General features: G+C 43.0%; 1 protein-coding gene across 2 annotated transcripts in view; it reads left to right on the forward strand.

The window, feature by feature from the left end:
* LOC101570570 (calcium-binding mitochondrial carrier protein SCaMC-1) overlaps positions 1 to 19,578 on the forward strand; it is a 33,925-nt gene extending 14,347 nt beyond the window's left edge. For both annotated transcript variants that reach the window (XM_023721741.1, XM_023721740.1), the window contains exons 4-10: positions 337 to 448; positions 3,021 to 3,179; positions 6,045 to 6,191; positions 12,038 to 12,145; positions 13,812 to 13,979; positions 16,378 to 16,528; positions 19,044 to 19,578. In XM_023721741.1, coding sequence (XP_023577509.1) covers positions 337 to 448; positions 3,021 to 3,179; positions 6,045 to 6,191; positions 12,038 to 12,145; positions 13,812 to 13,979; positions 16,378 to 16,528; positions 19,044 to 19,228 — 1,030 coding nt within the window. In that variant the 3' untranslated portion in view covers positions 19,229 to 19,578. The remainder of the gene's footprint in view (positions 1 to 336; positions 449 to 3,020; positions 3,180 to 6,044; positions 6,192 to 12,037; positions 12,146 to 13,811; positions 13,980 to 16,377; positions 16,529 to 19,043) is intronic.
* Positions 19,579 to 19,584: the final 6 nt, after the last annotated feature.

Consider the following 19,584-nt stretch of genomic DNA (forward strand, 5'->3'; position numbering starts at 1 on the left):
GAACCAGGATAAGAAAAACTGATCCTGAATCCATTGAGTACTACCTCCCAATGTCTCATCGTCCATTTTTGTATTTTATAGGTGATTGATTTAGACTTTGACAAAGTGTTGAAGGTAGTCTTTAGTGAATGCTGTGTAATTTTGGGGTCCATTTTTATCTAGATTGCTATAATTCCCCAAAAGAGCCATTGAATGCCAGCCGCTATTTCTGTCAGCCTATAATCATTAGCGGGATTTTAAAAATTAAATAAGGCTATTAAATTGAAAAAAAAGACCTATAAGGCAATTTTATTTATCAATTTCATTTTTTTTTCTTCAATTGTTTTTGAAACTCAGCATTGATGCTGACGGGACAATGACAGTGGACTGGAATGAATGGAGGGACTACTTCTTATTTAATCCCGTTACAGATATTGAGGAAATTATCCGTTTCTGGAAACACTCGACCGTAAGTGTACTTTACTTTTTGTAGCTGTAAGCCATGGGTATAATTGCTATCCATCAACACTGGGCAACATTTTTGGGGATGGAGATCCAGGTTCCAGTAGAATCTCAGCAGCTCCTTAACTTGTAGGGTTCTGTTTGGCCTGTTAAGCATCGATTTATAGAATATCTTCAACCCCCCCCCCCAAGACTGCATAAACATATCTATTCTCAAAACTTGGAAGAAGTACAACCGCGATGAATCAGCTCCCCAGCATTTTATTGGCACTTAGAGAGCTTACCACAGGGAAATCTAAAAGCCATAGGCTTTTATTTTTATGGATACGTAGTGCTCAAATGGTCTCAAAACCTGGTGGTTTATTTCCTTGGCCATTCATGATAAAGCAATGATCGCTTGTCAATCTGGCTTCCTAAATTGCCTCGATTTACTTCTGGTATAAGGCATATAAAACAATCACTGAAGGTTACAAAATTCTTTTGGCTCATTTGCTCAGCAGTTCATGTTATGGATTCTGCCCAGCTTTCACTCTGATTAAGTTCATTAATATTCTGCTAAGATATATTTGTGTAAATTAGCTTCATTTGTGCAGTCTTCTCCCCAAACCATTGGGTTCTCTCTGGAGGAACCTTTTTCCTAATCTGTTTACCTTCATAGATTTTAATAAATTTAATGTAAACTAAATGAAGCCCAGAGCTCAATTTGCCACTGGTAACAATGTCTAAGATTAAACAGGACATTATAAAATGGTCATTTTTATCTATGAGTATAAACTAATATGATATTGGTAATTCTTGACCAGGTAAATTTTATACTTAGTGATGTTTTATTTATATGGTTTTTATTTCAGGGACAGTTGATAATAAAATTATAATTCTGTGTCCATTGTACTGATAATAAAGTAAAAGGAGAGCGAGGATTACTACCAAAGCACGCATAGCTCCTTACGCTTATAGTTTTGCCTATAAAACCTTTGATGCCGGGGCTGGGGAGATAGTTAGGTGGTCTATGCACCTGTCTGGCAAGTGCAAAGACCCAAGTTCAATCCCCGGTACCACATGCTTTGCCAGCTCTGGAACCCAGGCATGCTGTGCTGGCCATCCAAACCGGGCATGGTGGCGCATGCCTGTAATCCCAGCACTGGGGAGGCTGAGACAGGAGGACCACTATGAGTCTGAACTGTGTAGTGAGACTCTGTATCAAATAAATAAATAAATAAAATTTATTTAACAACAACAACAAAAAAAAAACCACCACCCTTTTGGGGGCAGGGGAGATGGCTCAGTAGAATAAGCACTTGCCTGGCAAGTGCAAGGGCCTGAGTTCAATCCCCAGTTCCACCAAAAAACCAAACCAAACCAAAACAAAAACTCTTGAATGCCAAAATCTTTTTGAAAAACTTTTCTTGCAGTTCTGGGATCAAATCCAAGGCCTAAAAGAATAGTAGGCAAGTATTATATCACTGAGCTATATTCCCAGTCTCCAAATGATTTCAACACTAAAGCTGTAACACTGTCATTTCAGCACTTTGATTTTCTCAAGTTGTATAGCAGTCTATAGCAAGGTTTAGAATAGATTAGAGGAGTGATCACTTCAGAGACACTTTATGAAGAATCTTTCTTAGCCACTTTTATAAAGAATCTATTGCATGTTGTGACAAGTCGTGTTTAGAAAAATTATCTATAGTCAGTCAATATAAGATGTGAGGTAAGATACTTAGAAATAGTTTTAAAAATTCTTATTTAGGGCCAGCGAGATAGCTCAGTGGACTAAAGCGCCCGCTTAGGCAGAGTGCAGTGGCCAGGGTTCAGTCCTCGGGCCTGCTGTGCCAGCCCTGCCCTTGGGCAAGCTGAGACAGTGATTGAGACTGGGCGTGGTGGCGCGCACCTGTAATCCCAGCTCTTAGGAGGCTGAAAACAGGACGCTCACTGCGAGTCTGATCTACGCAGTGAGACCCTGTACTAAATACATTAAAAATTTCTTATTTATATATTCAAAGCATATATCATGCTATAAAGTATAATGTGCATAGAATTTTGTGATAGGATATCCTTAAAGAATTACAAGCTAACTTCTTAACAGGTGTCGTCACCACCTGGACATGGCTTCCTGGCATTATGGAGTGGATGTAGCGTGAAGGAGTTCACACTGCCTGATAAAAGCCAGCCTTTCATTGTAACGTAGACCAACGTGAGGAAAGTTACTCAATCTGTAAAAGCAGAGCGTTGTAAGGGCCAGTTTGGTAGATTTATTGTCAATTTTAAGTTCTTTTTTTTTTTTAACAAAAGTTTTTATTTTTAAAGAATAAAAAATAGTTTAAAAAACATTAGAAACTATATAGAATTTCACTAAATGAAGTCAATTTTAATTTCTTATAAACTGATACTGGATTATGTTTTGTACGAGTAGACTATTTATAATCATCTTTGTGCCCAAATTGGTTCATTATGAACACTGAAGAATAAAGTTGACCTTAACTGTTAAATAACACAATTCTAAAACAAACAAATAAAAAAAAATCTAAGCCTATCTATTTTTAATTGAAGCACTATGATGACATTTTTTCCTGCTTTAACAGGGAATTGACATAGGGGATAGTATAGCTATTCCAGATGAATTTACAGAAGATGAGAAAAAGTCCGGGCAGTGGTGGCGGCAGCTTTTGGCGGGAGGCGTCGCTGGCGCCGTCTCACGAACAAGCACCGCTCCATTGGATCGCCTGAAGGTCATGATGCAGGTAGGCCTAGGTCTGCGTCTGGGTTTGGCCTAAAGAGTAAAGCACCGAGAAATGTGGGTCACTGCAAAAGAAGTTTTAAATTCACAGTAATTGTTTTTCATATATATATATATATATATATATATATTTATGTATTTACTTTCATATATATGTATGTTAAATTTTGATTTCATTGCTACTAAGTATCCAGTGGCATCTTCAGCTGTTGGCTCATGTATGTAATAAATTTTAGTCTTCAGCGTTCCACGACTTCTGTTCCTCTGGTCCTGGAGACTGAACTCAGAGCCTCTGTGCCAAGCTACACCCCCAGCCCTTTCTTTTAGTTCCTCTTTCCCGATGGAGTCTCACTGGTTTGCCCTGGCTGCGCCCCGGCTGGCTGGCCTTCCGCCTCAGCCTCGGTACCGGGTAGGGGTCACTAGAGAAGATACCTGTGTATCTTCAGGGTGGGCTTACAACGGCTGCCTGCAGAGTCAGGATGGAGGGATGTGCCACGGCCTCTGTGCCCCGGAGACCTGGGGGATGCAGTCCAAAGTCCTGGAGCTCACTCCAGAGTCTGGTGCTGGTCCTTCTGGCAAGCTGCAGGGCCAGCATTGGGAGGCCGAAGCGTGTGCTGGAGGCCGGAAGGATCTGGAGCCGGGCGTCCAAAGGCCGTGGGGAAGACTGTGGAGGTGGGAGCTCCTCTGAGGCATCAGAAGGGGGCAGACCTCCTTCTGTTTTTGCTTTTATTGCATCCATCAGGCTCCAAGCCTGCTGGCTGGCCTCACCCACACCCAGCGTGGGTCTTCCCTTTTCAGGAAGTCAGCTATCCAGGCACACCCAGAGCTGTGCTCCGCTAGTCGGCTAGCTTTTTGCTTTTTTTTTTTTTTTTAAAATGTATTTAGTACAGGGTCTACAGGGTCTTACTATACAGATCGGACTCGTGATCCTCCTGTTTTCAGCCTCCCAAATGCCAGATTATAGGCATGCACCACCACGCCCAGTCTCAATCACTGTCTCAATGCACCAAGGGGCAGGGACGGCACAGCACGCTGGGGATCGAATCCTAGTCCCTGCATCTGCCTAAGCAGGTGCTTTAATCTGCTGAGCTATCTGGCTGGCCTTTTGCTAATTTTAAAACTGAACCGTCTTTCGACTCTCACATCCTCCCAGAGTGCTGGTGTCACAGTTATGCAGCAGCAGGTCCGGTGGGCTGTTGGAATATGTCATAAAGGGCAATCTGTGGTCAGCACTATATTTTCCTTCTTTTTCATGTATTTGCCAAAAGTGGGGCATGTCTGAAATCTAGAATCTTGGGCTAGGGATGAAATTTTAACAGTTGCGTTAAAGGTGAGGTTAGCAGGAAAAAGAGCTGGATCTGCAGACTGACTTTGCTTCTTGCTTGCAGTGTGCCTTTGGATTGGCCAGGGTGGAAAGGAGGGAAAGGAAGACAATGTTAATCTGTGTCTGCCCCACTTTAAAAACAGCTGTATTTGTTAAACCTAGGCTAACACTTTTCATATCTGTTCTTAGATCTTTCTATAGCATGGTGTCTGATATTTTAAGCTATCTACTGATGTTCTCACTTTACTTGGGAACAGAGATAGTGTTTCAAAGGAAAAGGGCAGGAATTGGTTATCAGTTTTTCTTTAGGAAAAACTGACTTTGAAAGAGCTTGAAGCGAAGCAGTTTACTGGGGCGTGGTCACGAACTGGCCACGTGACTGATCTTCCATCTTCAACCTTTTCCCTGTTTTTTTTTTGTTTTTTTTTTTTTTTTTGGTGGTACCGGGTATTGAACTCAGGACCTTGTGCTTGCCAGGCAAGCGCTTATTCTACTGAGCTATCTCCCCAGCCCCAAACTTTTTGCATCTTTAAAATTAGTGGTAGTCACTCATTTCTGCAGAAGCTGAGACAGCCAGAGGAATGGTTGATATCTTGAACTATTTTGGTTCATTAAGCAGTTTTCATTTATAGTCAGGCAGAAGTTCTAATGTATTCAAATACCAACAACAATAGTGGGATAAGCCAGCACACCGATGAGGACTCACTGCATCAGGCTGTTGGCCCACGTGGTGATGAATTTATTGCACAGAGAGACCTTGAGATCCGTCACAGTGGCCGTTTTTCTTTTTGGTGTCAGGTTTTCTGTGTTCCCATGTCTGTGGTTGTGATATACATCATGTCCAAGTCATTTTCAGACCCAATTGTAGTTCATGCCTGTACTACTTCTTGGGGAAGGGGAAGGGGAAGGGCATGATATGTGACCGTCAGTATGTTTTGCTTCTTCATGTGTCCATTGGTATTCTATAGCTTAACGTACACTTTGGTTCATGTTCTCTCATGAATATTGCTTATATTAATTTTAAGTTTTTCAAGTCTTGGGCCAGGGCACTAGCTCAGAGGCTAAGCACCTGCTCAGGCAAGTGCAGGGCCTGGGGTTCGATCCCCAGCACCACATGCTGCGCTGGCCCCACCCGCAGGCGTGGTGTGCCGGTCACCTAGACATGGTGGTAATCCCAGTGCTGGGGAGGCTGAAAACAGGAGGATCACTATGAGTCAAAGCTGCATAGTGACACTCTGTACCAAATATGTACGTATATACATACATACATACATACATAAATTTATCAAGCCTTCCCTGACTGCTTTCCCCTGCTGAAGACACTAACTATTCTTAGTTTTAGAAGCAGACTCAGACCTGTCTCAAAAAAAAAGATGCCTGTTGTCCCACTCATCATTATATATTTTCTTGAAGCTCTGTATTTTATTTTTAAATGTGTATTTTTTCCAGTTATAAAGAGTATTGAAGAACAATTGTTTGACTGTTTGAGAAATAATGTCAGTGATAATGCCAGCAGTATTTTATATCATTTGTTTTTATTTTCAGGTTCACGGTTCAAAATCAATGAACATATTTGGTGGCTTTCGGCAGATGGTAAAAGAAGGAGGAATCCGCTCCCTTTGGAGAGGAAATGGAACAAATGTTATTAAAATTGCTCCTGAGACAGCTGTTAAGTTCTGGGCATATGAACAGGTAATTATTATCATCAGAGTAAATTATTAACAAAGCAGAGTTAGTAAACTGATTCAATAAAGGTTAGGTCACAGTGCTTTTGGGATTCTTGTTTAGCTTATTTTGTTTATTGGATACAGGACGTCACTATGCAGCTCAGACTTGTAGTGATCCTCCTGTCTCGGCCTCCCCAGCGCTGGGATTACAGGCGTGCATCACCATGCTTAGTTTTGATGGCTGGCAGGATGCAGTTGTGGTTCTGGGGCTGGCATGGCATATGGGGTACCAGGGATCGAACTCAGGTCCTTGCACTTACCAGGCAGGCGTTTAGATTGCTGAGCTATCTCCCCAGCCCAAGGGGAGCCTTATGACTCAATTTTGGGATTCTCAACTTTATAATATTATTTATAAAGACAAACTACTTTTTTTTTTTTTTTTCATCTTTTAGGACAGGGTCTACGGGGTCAACAGGGTCTTACTATGTAGATCAGACTTGTAGTAATCTGCCTATGTTCAGCTTCCCAAGAGCTGGGATTACAGGCTCACGCCACCATACTCAGTCTCCATCCCTGGTCTCAGTGTGCACTGGTGGTAGGGCCAGCACATGCGCCAGGGATCGAACCCGTCCATTGCATCTGCCTAAGCAGGCACTTTAATCTGCTGAGCTAGTTGGCTGGCCCTACTTTGTTCTTTTCTCAGGGACTCTTAAAGGAAAGGTATGAATTAAGCCTATTTATTTTGGATTCTTAATAGATGCAGGGCACTAATGTAAGTTTTACAAAAGGCTTGCAACCTAATCTCTGGAAGGAGAACTTTTGAGATGAAGACCTCCGTACAGTTGGACACTGCTCCAGGGGAGCTGAATTTGCAGTGCAGCCCCCGAGCAGCAGCTGCTTGGCCTCTAACAGTGGGGCAGAGCCCATGTGGGGTCCTTGTCGAGTTGGCGTACACGAGTACCTCAGTCTCTGAACGCAGTTCCTGCTAACTCCCACGTATTTAGAGTAGTGTTTCAACCTAACATGCTATGAAGAAATGCCTCTTACAGCAGTTAAGCTTTAGAACTTTATTTCTTTCCAAGGTACTTAGCAGAACTGTCTCCTTGGACATCTGCAAAGTCATTTTCCTGTCATTTGTTGTCATCATGTTTTACCTTGGACCATAAAGGCTTGAAATTTAACTCCACCTTGTACTGTTTGTTTTATTTTAAATAGACTGAATGTAATTCTGGAGAGTGTTTTGTTCCTGAAAAACAGAACACCCTTGGAGAGATTACTAGATCTAGTGATGCCTGTTTCTTGTCTTGAGAAATAGGGGCTCGGAGAAGCAGAATGAAGGATATCTGTCCTCCGGGACTTCCTTACAGCCTAACTTTGGGGGAAGCACTCACGGCATGGTCGGTGGGGCTGGCGTTCTAGGCAGTCTTAGTCTGTTCTGTCTCTTTTATTATAGGAAAGCCAGGACCTAAACTGACTAAATATTAAAAGCTAACGCCATTATTTCAGCGTGCAGGGGCTGGGTATGTTTGCAAGTCCATGGTTATTCTGTGCACCTTAGTCTTCGTGCCATTTCTCAGATTCTTACCTGGATACCACGCATGGGCACACTCTGCTGTCATCCATCCCAGCTCCTCTCTGAGCCCTTGCAGCATTCTCTCCACCCCCCCCCCCTTTTGAGATTGGGGTTTAAACTCAGTATGTATTTCTTTCCTTTTTTTTTTTTTTTGTATTTTAGGGAAGGGTCTACAGGGTGTTCAGGGTCTCACTACTAGATCGGACTTGTAGTGATCCACCTGTTTACAACCTCCCAAGAGCTGGGATTACAGGCGCGCACCATCACTCCCAGTCTCAGTCGCTGTCTCAGTGCACCCCTTGCTGTGCAGGCTTTTCCTCCGGGCGCGCTGAGACTTGCTTGAGACGGTGTGGTGGTGCATGCCCATAATCTCAGCACTTGGGAGACTGTAAACAGGAGACTCACTACAGTCCAGTCTAGTAGTGAGATCCTGAACATTGTGTAGGCCCTTCCCTAAAATATAAAAACAAAAAACAAATAAACAAAGGGCTGGGGAGATAGCTCAGAAGAACTGGGGAGATAGCTCAGTAGAATAAGTGCTTGCCTGGCAAGCGCAAGTCCTGAGTTCAATCCCTGGTACCACAAAAAACAACAACAACAACAACAAAACCAAAAGCTGTTTGCTCCACAATACCTGCTTTGTTATAGTTCCCTTTGTTTCCTCGTGTTACATTTCTTTTCCATTGAATTCTGATTATTTCAGTGCTTAGTCTGTCTCCTTAGTGAGACACTGTTTCCTTGGGTAGTAGCTGCTTGCTTTTAGGTTCCCCCCGCCCCCCAGAAACTTGCTGTGTGCCAATAAATCTTTACTGAATGAATGAGAAGGCAGAATTGCTAAGGTTGGGGGTTGAGTCTAAGCTTACTCGAGGCCCTAGGCCCTTAAGAAGAAGGGAAAGGTGGGTATTTAAAGCAGTAGGGATTGCACATAGATAGACATGAGAGCATCCTTCGCTGGGGGAATGGAAGGCCATTTCTCGTGCCTCCAGGGCAGTAGAGTACATTTCTGGAGAGATAATGATAAGACGGACAGCAGTTGGACAGAGAGGCAGGAGCCAAAGGTGGTAGGATTTCATCATGAATGTGGTAGGGCTACTGAGGTGTCCCATGCAGAGAGGTGAAGGGAGTACAGTTACATTTAAGGAGGGTCACCTTGGGAAAAGAGTGACAAGAATATTGGCAGGGAGAGAGGCTGGACTGGATGGAGGGAGATTTTCTAAGGGAGTATTTCAGTAAGTCAGGTTAGAAATGGTGGGAGGGGCCAGGGAGATAGCTGAGTGGCATAAGCGCCTGGCTGGCTATGGCAAGGTCCCAAGTTTGATCCCTGGTACTGAAAAAGGAAGAAAGAGAGAGAGAGAGAGAGAGAGAGAGAGAGAGAGAGAAAGATAAAGAAAGAGAGAGAAAGAAAGAACACCAGGATAAGGTGATGGTTGTGTGAATTGAAGAAGAAAAATATGAATTAAAAAAATAGTAAATACAATCAGAACTCACTGAGTGCTTGGTTATGGAGGGGGAGAGAGGGAGGGAGGGAGAGAGAGAGAGAGAGACAGACAGACAGACACACAGAGATAGAGAGGACTCAAGGATGAGATTATGGTTCCCAGCTGGAGAGGCCGTGTGCATAAAGAATATAATGTCATGTTCCACTCTGGTCATGCTGAGTCTGAGCCCTCTGGGAGATACATGGGTGTGGGGTAGGAGGGGCTGTCCCGTAGGCAGGTAGGTGGATGGCTCATTTAGGGACTATGAGGCAGGTATGGGGCATACAAAGGTCATTACTCGAGTCATTGGAATGGGCAGGATCACCAAGTAAGAGCTTATGAAGTGCAAAGCATTCTGGGAATAAGCCCCAAGGGAGGAGTGGAAAAACTTGGAAATGAGACTGAAAAGGATTAGCCGAAGGGACAGGAGGAAATCCAGAGTAGAAGTTAGTGGAAGAAAAGGGTGTCCTGAGGACTCCTATTATGACCGTGAGTGAAGATAAACTCCCACAAAATAGAGGAGTGTGTAGGAACAAGGAAGCTTTATTGGGAGCTTGGGACTAACACCCTGACTTTGGCTCAGGACTCCCAAATTGTTAGTACTGGCCTGGACTTTGCTTTCAGGTTTTGTACTTTTTAAGTATCCACAGCACTCACATTCCCACACTCACAGGAATGTTGCAGAATTGTCACACAATTGTTACAAGGCTCGCATTCTTACATTCTCCAGGTATTGGAGACCACCTGCTGGTCACAGGGCATTGTAGCTTGATGTTTACTCTACTTGCTGAGCTGTTCTGTTTCTTTCCCTTTTTGAAATGACTTTGTTTTTCTCAGTAGATTTTATGGTTAACTACAGGGAAGGGGGGAGGAAGTAAATTAATCCACAGTTTAAGTGAACTTAAGTGATTTGTGTTAAAATGGAGTCATAGAAAGAGAATGGAGACTCTCTTGCCCTGTCAATAGGGTACACAGTGGTGAATGTAATGAGTGTTGTTTAGGGTTTATCAACCCAAAGATATGTGTGAGAGAGAGAAAGAGAGAGAAAGAGAGAATGGGGAGGAGGAGGAGACAGAGAGAGAGAGAGAGAGAGAGAGAGAGAGAGAGAGAGAGAGAGAAACTTCCAGATTACACCCCTAGTGACCCACCTCAAGCCAAGCCCCACCTTCTAATAGCGAGTCATCCGCTCATCTCCCCAAATCCCTACTTCTGAGCAGGTGAGCCTCCCGGAGGACACTAGATCTACATCACAGCACTAAGTTACCAATCCTGAGAATGAGGGAGCAAGTGGTGTTGGTGCTGGAGAGAATGAAGGAGGATGAGAAAGAGCTGGAGTTGACCGAGGGCTTGGAGAGCCCAGTTAAGTCTCCTTTAGAAGAGTCAAATTCTGTGCCCTTGGTGAGCACTTAAAGTCTCTAAGATAGGGCCCGGTCTTTGCCACATGTTGTTATAGATTGTGTCTCGATGTCCCCCACTGATTCATATGGTCATAGGTCGGACTTTTCCAGAGGTGGCTGGGCCTCGAGTGTGTGATGCTGGGACTGATTTGTGGTGCAATGTAGGGATCAAGGCACCACGTGGAGGGCGCGAGTGCTGCCCACCCTGAGCCCTGGATAAGATAGGAGGGCCAGAAAGAGCTGTGGTCATCCCCTGTTGCTTTCTTCGGCCTGCCGTGAGCTGTCCTCTGCGATGCCCCTTTGCCGTGCCACCCTGCCTTGCAGCCAGCCACTTATAGACTGAAACCCTACACACAAACTTTGTGCTCCGTAAACCTGTCCTCCTTTAACTTTGAGTGTCAGGTATTTTGTCTCAGAATGAGAAAAGTAACTAACACACATTAAGTGTCTGGCACCTAACTTATTTTTTAAGAGAAAGTATGTCTAAAAGATCTAAACATTATGAAAACTTTATTTTCTGTGATCCTGGAAAAGAATGCTATTATTAATTTAGCGAAGGAATAAAGGTCAAGTCTGTGGCATATCTATGTTCTGTGGAATCGTAACTTGAAAGCCACAGTCGGGTGAACGGTGAATGCTAGCGTATAAAGCATGCTTTTCTGCCAGCTCTGCCACTGGGAAGCAGGAAGGAGCTGCAGGAGGAGCAGGTCCTATCCAGAGCCTGTTGAACTACGCAGCTTTCCACCTGATAAGATAAAAGTACCTGACATAGACAACGGAGAGAGACTTATTGTGGTGTCAGAAGGTGCAGAGGCAGAAATGGCGTGGTAGAGGAGGGCTGCTTTTAGTCCATGGCAGCCCTAAAACTGAGTGAGGTGGGGGGTGCGGTGGAGAAAGGAGGAGGAGGAGGAGGAGGAGGAGAGAAAGCAAGAAGAAGAAAAAGAGAAGAGAGAACTCTGCCCTCTGATACCACACTTAATCCCATAGTGCTCCTATTAACTGTACCTCCTTATATCACATTCAGCTAGGAACCAGATTGTACCCCTGTGTAATTTGGGGGGGGGTGTTTTAGATCTGATTTGGTATTGTCATATCTGGCTTAGGCTGTCATAACAAAATAGCACTGACTGTGTGGTAAAAACGGTAGACATGTATTTCTGGCCTGTGTGGTTTATGGCGAGGACCCTTGCTGCGTGCTTGGGAGATCGGTCCTTGGTACCTGTGTGAGCGGAGACTCCGACGGCTCTTCTTATGAGGATGATAAGAACACGAGGCCTGCACTTTCATGAGCTCATCTCCCTTTAGTGACCTCTGATGGCCTCATCTTCTAATACCACACCATGGGTTCAGCGTATGAATTTTGAGGTGATACAGCTTAGTCCATAGCAGGTATTAATATGCATTTAAAAATTTATTCCTACAGTACAAGAAGTTGCTTACTGAGGAAGGACAAAAGATAGGAACCTTTGAGAGATTTATTTCTGGGTCCATGGCTGGAGCAACTGCACAAACTTTCATTTATCCCATGGAGGTAAGTACCATGGCGAAGCTTGCCCGACTCGGGGTGTGGATTGGCCAGCCGCTGTTGTCCGTAAGTTATCCCCAAACGATCAGTTTAAAACAACAAGCATTTATTATGTCACTGTTTCTGTGGACCAGGAATCGGGGTGCGGCTTGCCCGGCTTGCCCTGGCTCTGGGTTTTTCCCAGCCGCACTGTCCAGGTGTCAGCTAGGGCTGCAGTCACCTTAGGCCCAGCTGGGCTGGGGCTGTTCCAGGCTTACTCATGTGGATGTTGCCTGGCCTCACTGGCTGTTCGTTGGCTGGAAGCACTGGTTCATTGTGGTGTGGCCTTTCAGTAGGCTTCACAACATGGCGTCTGGTTTTACAGGTGTGAGTGTGTGTGTGTGTGTGTGTGTGTGTGTAAGGGGGAGAAAGAACCTGCAAGAGGAAGTTTTCGAGATGCAAACTGCTGTCTCTTGTCACTTCTGCTGTGTTCCACTGGTCACAGAGAGCAACCCTGGTGGAGTACACTAGGGGACCACACACAGCTGTGAATACTTGCAGACAAGGTTGTGTGGCCTCAGAGGCTGGCTGCCAGCCTCTGAGAATGATAACTCAGTTCTTGATGAGAATGATAACTCAGTTCCTCTCCAAAGAGTTTATGTACCACGAATTTAATAATAGAACCCCAGGCTGTGATTATAGGGTGGAAATCCTACCTGGACACCCGCATGCAGCACAAGAGGTGGCAGACTGGAGACCGGTGGGCAGTTAGAAGAGCCTGATGTTAAGAGTGGCTTTTACGTGTTTAAGAGGTAGATTAGATCAAAGCAAAAGAAAACAATGAATATGTAGTAGACACCTGGTATTTTAGGCCTATGAAGTCTAAAATACTGTCTGCTCTTGGCAGAACTCATTTGCCTACTTCTACTATAGAAAAAAATCATACTGTAAAAATTTGAATGTTTTTGTTGATATAACAAAGGCTTGGGCTTGGGGGTTTGGCTCAGCGGTAGAATGTTTGCCTAGCAAGCTGGAAGCCCTGGGTTCGGTCCTCAGCACTAAAACCAAAAAATAAACCTCTCTTAAAAAACCTCCCTTAACAAAGGCTTTTTAATCATTGATAAGGTCTAAGCAAGATGAGCACCTGGTCTTCCTCTTGTATCCTCCAATTCAGTTATAGCACCACCTCCTAGCTCCCCTACACCTTGTGCTTCAAGCTAGAAATGCCACTCTTAACATCAGGCTCTTCTAACTGCCCACCGGTCTCCAGTCTGCCACCTCTTGTGCTGCATGCGGGTGTCCAGGTAGGATTTCCACCCTATAATCACAGCCTTATCTAGCTTGAAGCACAAGGTAGGATTTCCACCCTATAATCACAGCGTTATCTTGTACATGAGCCCTTCCTCACCTTCCACACTAAATGGTGTTTTATTTTGATATCAGTAGGTTATTTTTTCTTCATTTCCTCTGTCACCTCTCTCAGACAGATCCTCTTTGCAAAAATGGGTTTTCTTGGTTCTGACCTCAGCCCCTCAATAGAAGTAATACACAGGAGAAAACATATCATCAAATGGACAGTCATTTGAGTGACAATACATGTTAGGCATTATTTCTCAAAAATTGCTTCTTTTGAATTTTATGATGCTACAGTTAATATGAACTGTAATATTTTGTTAATTTTTTTCATATCTAGGTTTTGAAAACCAGGCTGGCAGTAGGTAAAACTGGCCAATATTCTGGAATGTATGATTGTGCCAAGAAGATTTTGAAACATGAAGGCTTAGGAGCTTTTTACAAAGGTTATGTTCCCAATTTATTAGGCATCATACCTTATGCGGGCATAGACCTTGCTGTGTATGAGGTGAGTTTATAGCATTGCTTTGAATCTACAAATGTAGTTATATAGCTAATATTGCTAGAATTTGACTTTATATAAAGATGTAGATAAGAAAAGTTATATAAGATGTAGGTAAAGAAAATAATATTTCTTTTCTAGTACCTTGTGATGTGAGAACTCATATGGATGGAACTACATTTGTATTAGATTTCCTAATGAATTATTTTAATAAAGAAAGTGGACTCAAATACAGACATAGTTCCTCAGCTTAGAACATGAGGTGGCAGAGAGAGGAACAAATAAGTAAAAATATTACATTTTCTTTGACTATGACATTTTCTTAAACTATGACATTGACGAAGCCAACTAACTAGTGGGATTGATCTTTTGTACCAAAGAGTCAAAACTCAGAATACAAACCTTGGGTTAACCTTACCACATACATCATTTCATAGTTTGTGAATCTGACAAACATTTATTGAGTAGACACCATGTGCCACCCACTGGGTTAGATCACACTAGGTTTCAGTGCCTGCCTGAAAGAAATGAAAGAGCTGGTGGAGAGATGGGCAGGACAACAATGTAAGCGCAGCGTGGCGTGTTGTGCTTGGACAGATGGGCCCCTGGGCAGGTGTCTGGAAAGCACCAAGTTGCTGAGAGGGGAGGGCAGTAGGATGTACAGTGAAACCACATCAGAGAATGTACTGTTGCCATTTTGTTTGCTGTCTTCTGTATATTGTATAGCTTGTACCTCTTCTTTTTTTCCTGCTTCCATCTCATGTATATTGTTGATTTTTTTTGCTTCTAGTGCCATATTTTGATTCCCTTCTTATTGCCTTTTGTGTGTGTTCTTTAAATATTAGCTCTGTGGCCACTATGACAATTACATAAATGTCAGCTATGACAATCCATCATAAACTGGTGACAACTGGTCTTTGGTTGTATGTAAAACTCCATTCTTGTCTTGGTTACCTTCTTTGTCACTGGGATAGAATACCTGATACCTGCAACACACGGGAGGAAAAGTTCATTTTAGCTCACAGGTAGTAGAAGTTTCAGTCTGGAGTCGACTGGCTGGAGTGCAGGACAGCAGAGGCCAGCTGCTTTCGGAGGAGCAGATGGGAAGCAGAATGTGGAGGGAGGGGCTGGGGCGGGGAAGAAACCCTCCCCAGGACTTGCCTAGCGAGTGGCCTCCCTGACCAGGCCTAACAGCAACCCAGCTCTAATCTCCCATAACCCAACCACATTCCAAAGTCCCCACCTGTGGGCGTGGGTGGCTGTGGGAGGACATCTAGATATAACCTGTAACAATTTCTTTACAGGTCTGCCCTGCCCCTACTTGGTTACTGATGACACCAAAAAAACCTTCTTTTTATATTGTGTATCAATTAACATACATTTTCAGTTATTTTTAATGCTTTCATTTTCTCATTTCTGTATCAGATTTCAGAGTTATTACATTACAGTACTACAGAGTTTTATAGTTTTCGATATATACACATGGAGTTTCATGTTTTTGTATAGTTTCAGTTGCAGCTTACTGTATTTTTATTTCGATTTGAAGGATTCCCTTAAGGTTCTTGTAGGGAAGGTCTAATGGTGCTATATTCTCTTTATTTTCTTTATCTGAGAAGCTTTTAATTTATTTTTCATATTTGGAGGACAGCTTTGCCAATGTAATATCCTTTGTTGGTAGGTACTTTTTTTAATTTTAGCACTTTGAATATGATAGTCTACTTATTTCTGTTTGCTGATAATCTTTTTTTTTTTTTGCGGGGGGGGGGTACCAGGGATTGAACTCAGGACCCTGCACTTGCCAGGCAAGCACTTAGTCTACTGAACTATCTCCCCAGCCCTATTTGTTGATAATCTTAAAGGACAAAAAAAAAAAAAAAAAACCTGAAAAATTGTAATGTTACATACTTTTTCACATATTACCATATATCATATAATTAAAAGTTTTATGTTTAATGTTTTATATAAATATTAGCTTATTTTTTCATTCCCAGTACAGAAAAAAAGTTAGTATATTTAATACAGTTTATCCCTGTTGTTACCCTCTAATGAAGTTCAAGGAGGTAGCGTAATGGGAAAGAATGTGACCCTGGACCAGCTCGCTTGGTTCTGAGCCTTTGTTCCATTGAGATGAAATTTCCTCATTTCTCAAATGAGAATAATAGATCCATATTAGCGTTTTTGTAAGGGCCAAATGAAAAAATATATATGTCAAGTGAGTTACAGTTAGCGCTCTCATTGCTTTATTAACACCATCAGCATGGTCTTTATGTCTGCAGCATTTGGTGTGCTATTGATTTTCATGTTTGTTTAGCAGAAAATAAGCGACCACTGCAGACCTCTCATGAAAGCAGCTGTGAAGTTAGTAGCTCATTATTGTTTTCTTCTTTCTGTGTTCCTTGCTCAGCTCTTAAAGTCCCATTGGCTGGATAATTTTGCAAAAGACTCTGCCAATCCCGGCGTCATGGTGTTGCTGGGGTGTGGTGCCCTGTCCAGCACATGCGGCCAGCTGGCCAGCTACCCGTTGGCTTTGGTGAGGACTCGCATGCAAGCTCAAGGTGAGGTTTTGGTTAGAAGATGGCCCTGATGGAAGCTCTGTGTCAGTCAGGGGATTCTGACTTCAAGATCCACTAAAATAGCTGAGTGCAGTTTTAAGACACAGTTTTTCATTATTGCATCCCTAAGGTTTGTTTTTAGAGATTCTTTTTTCTAGTATGTCTCCCTTCATGAAATTGTAATGTTAGGTACACTGAATATGTATGTGTGATTTATATATGAGCAGAATAAGGTTTTTCCTTAGACTGTGTTGAATGCATGTTTTAGGGCTAGAAGGACTGGTACTTTGATGAACTTGGGTTCACATCCTTGCCTCAAATCTCTGTGAGGTTTTCTTCTGTGAGGGGGAATGAGAAGAATTAGTGTGAAGGTATGCAATGCACCTGGACTTACTATGTTCTTGGTAAACGGTAACTAGAATTGTTATTGGTGCTGTGTGGACCCCGCTTTAGACCTGTGATTCCTCCTCACTGCCACTGGCTCCTTCACTAGCTTGGGTTACACTGTACCATCCTCGTTCTTCTGCCAGTTTGTTGATTAGTCCTTGTTTAAAACTGTTTTTAGTTCTCTATCCATCCCAAAAAGTATGCCTTCTGTGCCTTTTTTTTTTTCCTTCCCTTTTCTCCACGTAGTGTCACATATTGTCATTTCTTTGAACTACAGATTCTTGGGCATCTATTGGTCCATCCTTAACCTCTTTTCCAAATTCAACTATCCCTCTTTGGACCAAGAGTTCAGTCATTAATTGATAAGCACTTGAGCCTTTACTGAGTGCTAGAAGCTGCCAGATGCTAGAGTTAGAGCAGTTCACAAGTCAGTGTGGTTGCTGTCCTCTAGAGCAGGGAAGACCTCCATCCACCAAGTAATCAACCTCCTTAAGCCACCTGCCCTTGTGAGGGAAGCACAGAGCAAGAGCTCTAATCTGACCCCAACTGGAGACTTTGCTGGGCCCCTCTGGGGACAGTGAAACATTTTATTCTGAGGAAAATCATATGTGAGGCATAAGCAGGAGTGAAGATGGCACGTTTGAGAAGCTGAAAGGTGCTCATATGGCTGCAGAGGAAAATGCAGAGTCGTGAACTAAAGGTCTTGTGCATAATCTCTCATTTGGCCATTGTAACCATTGGAGCATGATGCTGATATTGCCTCTACTTTGTAGGTGAGTAACTGGGGGAAGGAGGCACTGAGGAGCTTGTACGTGGGCATAGATTTGGTACATAGTGGAGAGAGAATTGAGACTAAATCAATTTGATTCAAACTGCTTCCTAGCAGAGCCGTCTCCTTCCTGCCAGTCAGATTTAGCATTTCTGAAGTCAGGTTCTGACCGTTTTTCATACCCATTGTGCCATCTTTGTAAGTCTTTGAGCTTCCAAGTAAATTCTGAAATTCTTAGTGGGAGTCCTAAACACTTGGTGGCCTGCTTGGGGGGGCCTAAGGGAGATTTTTTCTGGTGCGATCCCCAGGTTAAAGCACGCAGGGGTGTGAGACTTCAGCAACATCAGCAGGCAGCAGGGAGCAGAGCAGAGTGCAAGAGCAGCCTGCGTCTTTGTTGTGTAATTCTTATACATGTTGTTATCACATGTTTACATTCTTGTCTGCTTGCCTCACGTGTGTGTGTGTGTGTGTGTGTGTGTGTGTGCGCTTATCTACACTAAGTCGTGGCTGTGTAAGCTTGTCCCACTCTGCACCTGCCCTAGACAGCAGGTTCATGCCGAGAACATGTCCTCAGTCTGAACGGTCCCACAGGCCTTTAGTAACCTGGCCCCGCCTTATTTTGTGCTCCGCCTTTGCTGCTTTGCCCTGCCTTCCCCATGCCCAGCTGCGTGGTACTGCTGTGTCTCCACGTCTTGGCTCTCTGGGCTGACAGTTGTGTCTGAGTCAGCTGTGCTCCTAGCACGTCGGTGTCTGCCCTCGTCTCTGCTGTGCTAGCAACACAGACTTTCATTTATCCTTTCCTTGACTAGTGAGATGCTCTCAAGGCTAAGATTCTCTATACTTTCCCTAAACTTCCGAACCCTTCCTCTTAGTTTTCCCAGTTGGCATACTTTAACTGTTCTCTTTTTACTGATTGGCGAATGAGGGAGGAAAAAGAGGCAGAGTGGTGTGACAGACAGTGCATGGCTTTGTAGTCAATAGATTGTATGATCATGGTTTTACCATTTGCTAGTGACATGTTTTAGGATAGATTTCTCTGTCTTGCTAAGCCTTTAATTCCTTATTTATAAAATGGTGATATTTACTTTATAGTATTAATATGAAAGGTAGCCAGTATCTACCACATAATAACCATTCAGTAAACCATTATTATAGTATTACCGTCTTTTTCACAGCCAAGACGCTTACTGTTAGTTACTATATAAAGCACATTATATAAAAGTGTATTTTCTTGGACCTGTTGAAATAATTGCATCTTTTCATTGTTTTCTAGGTATCATTATGAATCCTGATTGTTTATTGTAGTAATAATGAAACACCCTTGAATAATATATCAGCCTTTTTTTTTTTTTTTTTTCCTAGCCATGGTAGAAGGAGCCCCACAGCTCAACATGGTTGGCCTCTTCTGGCGAATAATTTCCAAAGAAGGAATACCAGGACTTTACAGAGGCATCACTCCCAACTTCATGAAGGTGCTCCCTGCTGTGGGCATCAGTTATGTGGTGTACGAAAACATGAAGCAAACTTTAGGAGTGACTCAGAAATGACATTCTGAGGTGTTTGCTTCAGAGGGACTATTGAAACTTTCAACAATCTTTTGAATGTCTCCTCCTAGAATTGCAGCAGGTTTATGGCAAAAAAAAAAAAACAAAAAAAAAAAAACCCTATATTTTTTCCACACAATGGAAGAGCATATCATCAATCACTTCAAATATTTGGGCTCAACTTTGTCTAGATAAATTATGGCTTGAAAGGTTTTTGAAAAAACCACACAATTGTACTTCATCTTTTCTGATTTGTCCGTCTGCTGATGTGTGTCCTGAGTCCTCAATCTGAAAATGTGCTCTTTTGAACTAAATTTGCTTTGCATGGTACAATTATAAATCACTAGTCTGTGTTCTGG

Source organism: Octodon degus, unplaced genomic scaffold, assembly GCF_000260255.1.
Source record: "Octodon degus isolate 3935 unplaced genomic scaffold, OctDeg1.0 scaffold00084, whole genome shotgun sequence".
Taxonomy (NCBI): Eukaryota; Metazoa; Chordata; class Mammalia; order Rodentia; family Octodontidae; genus Octodon; species Octodon degus.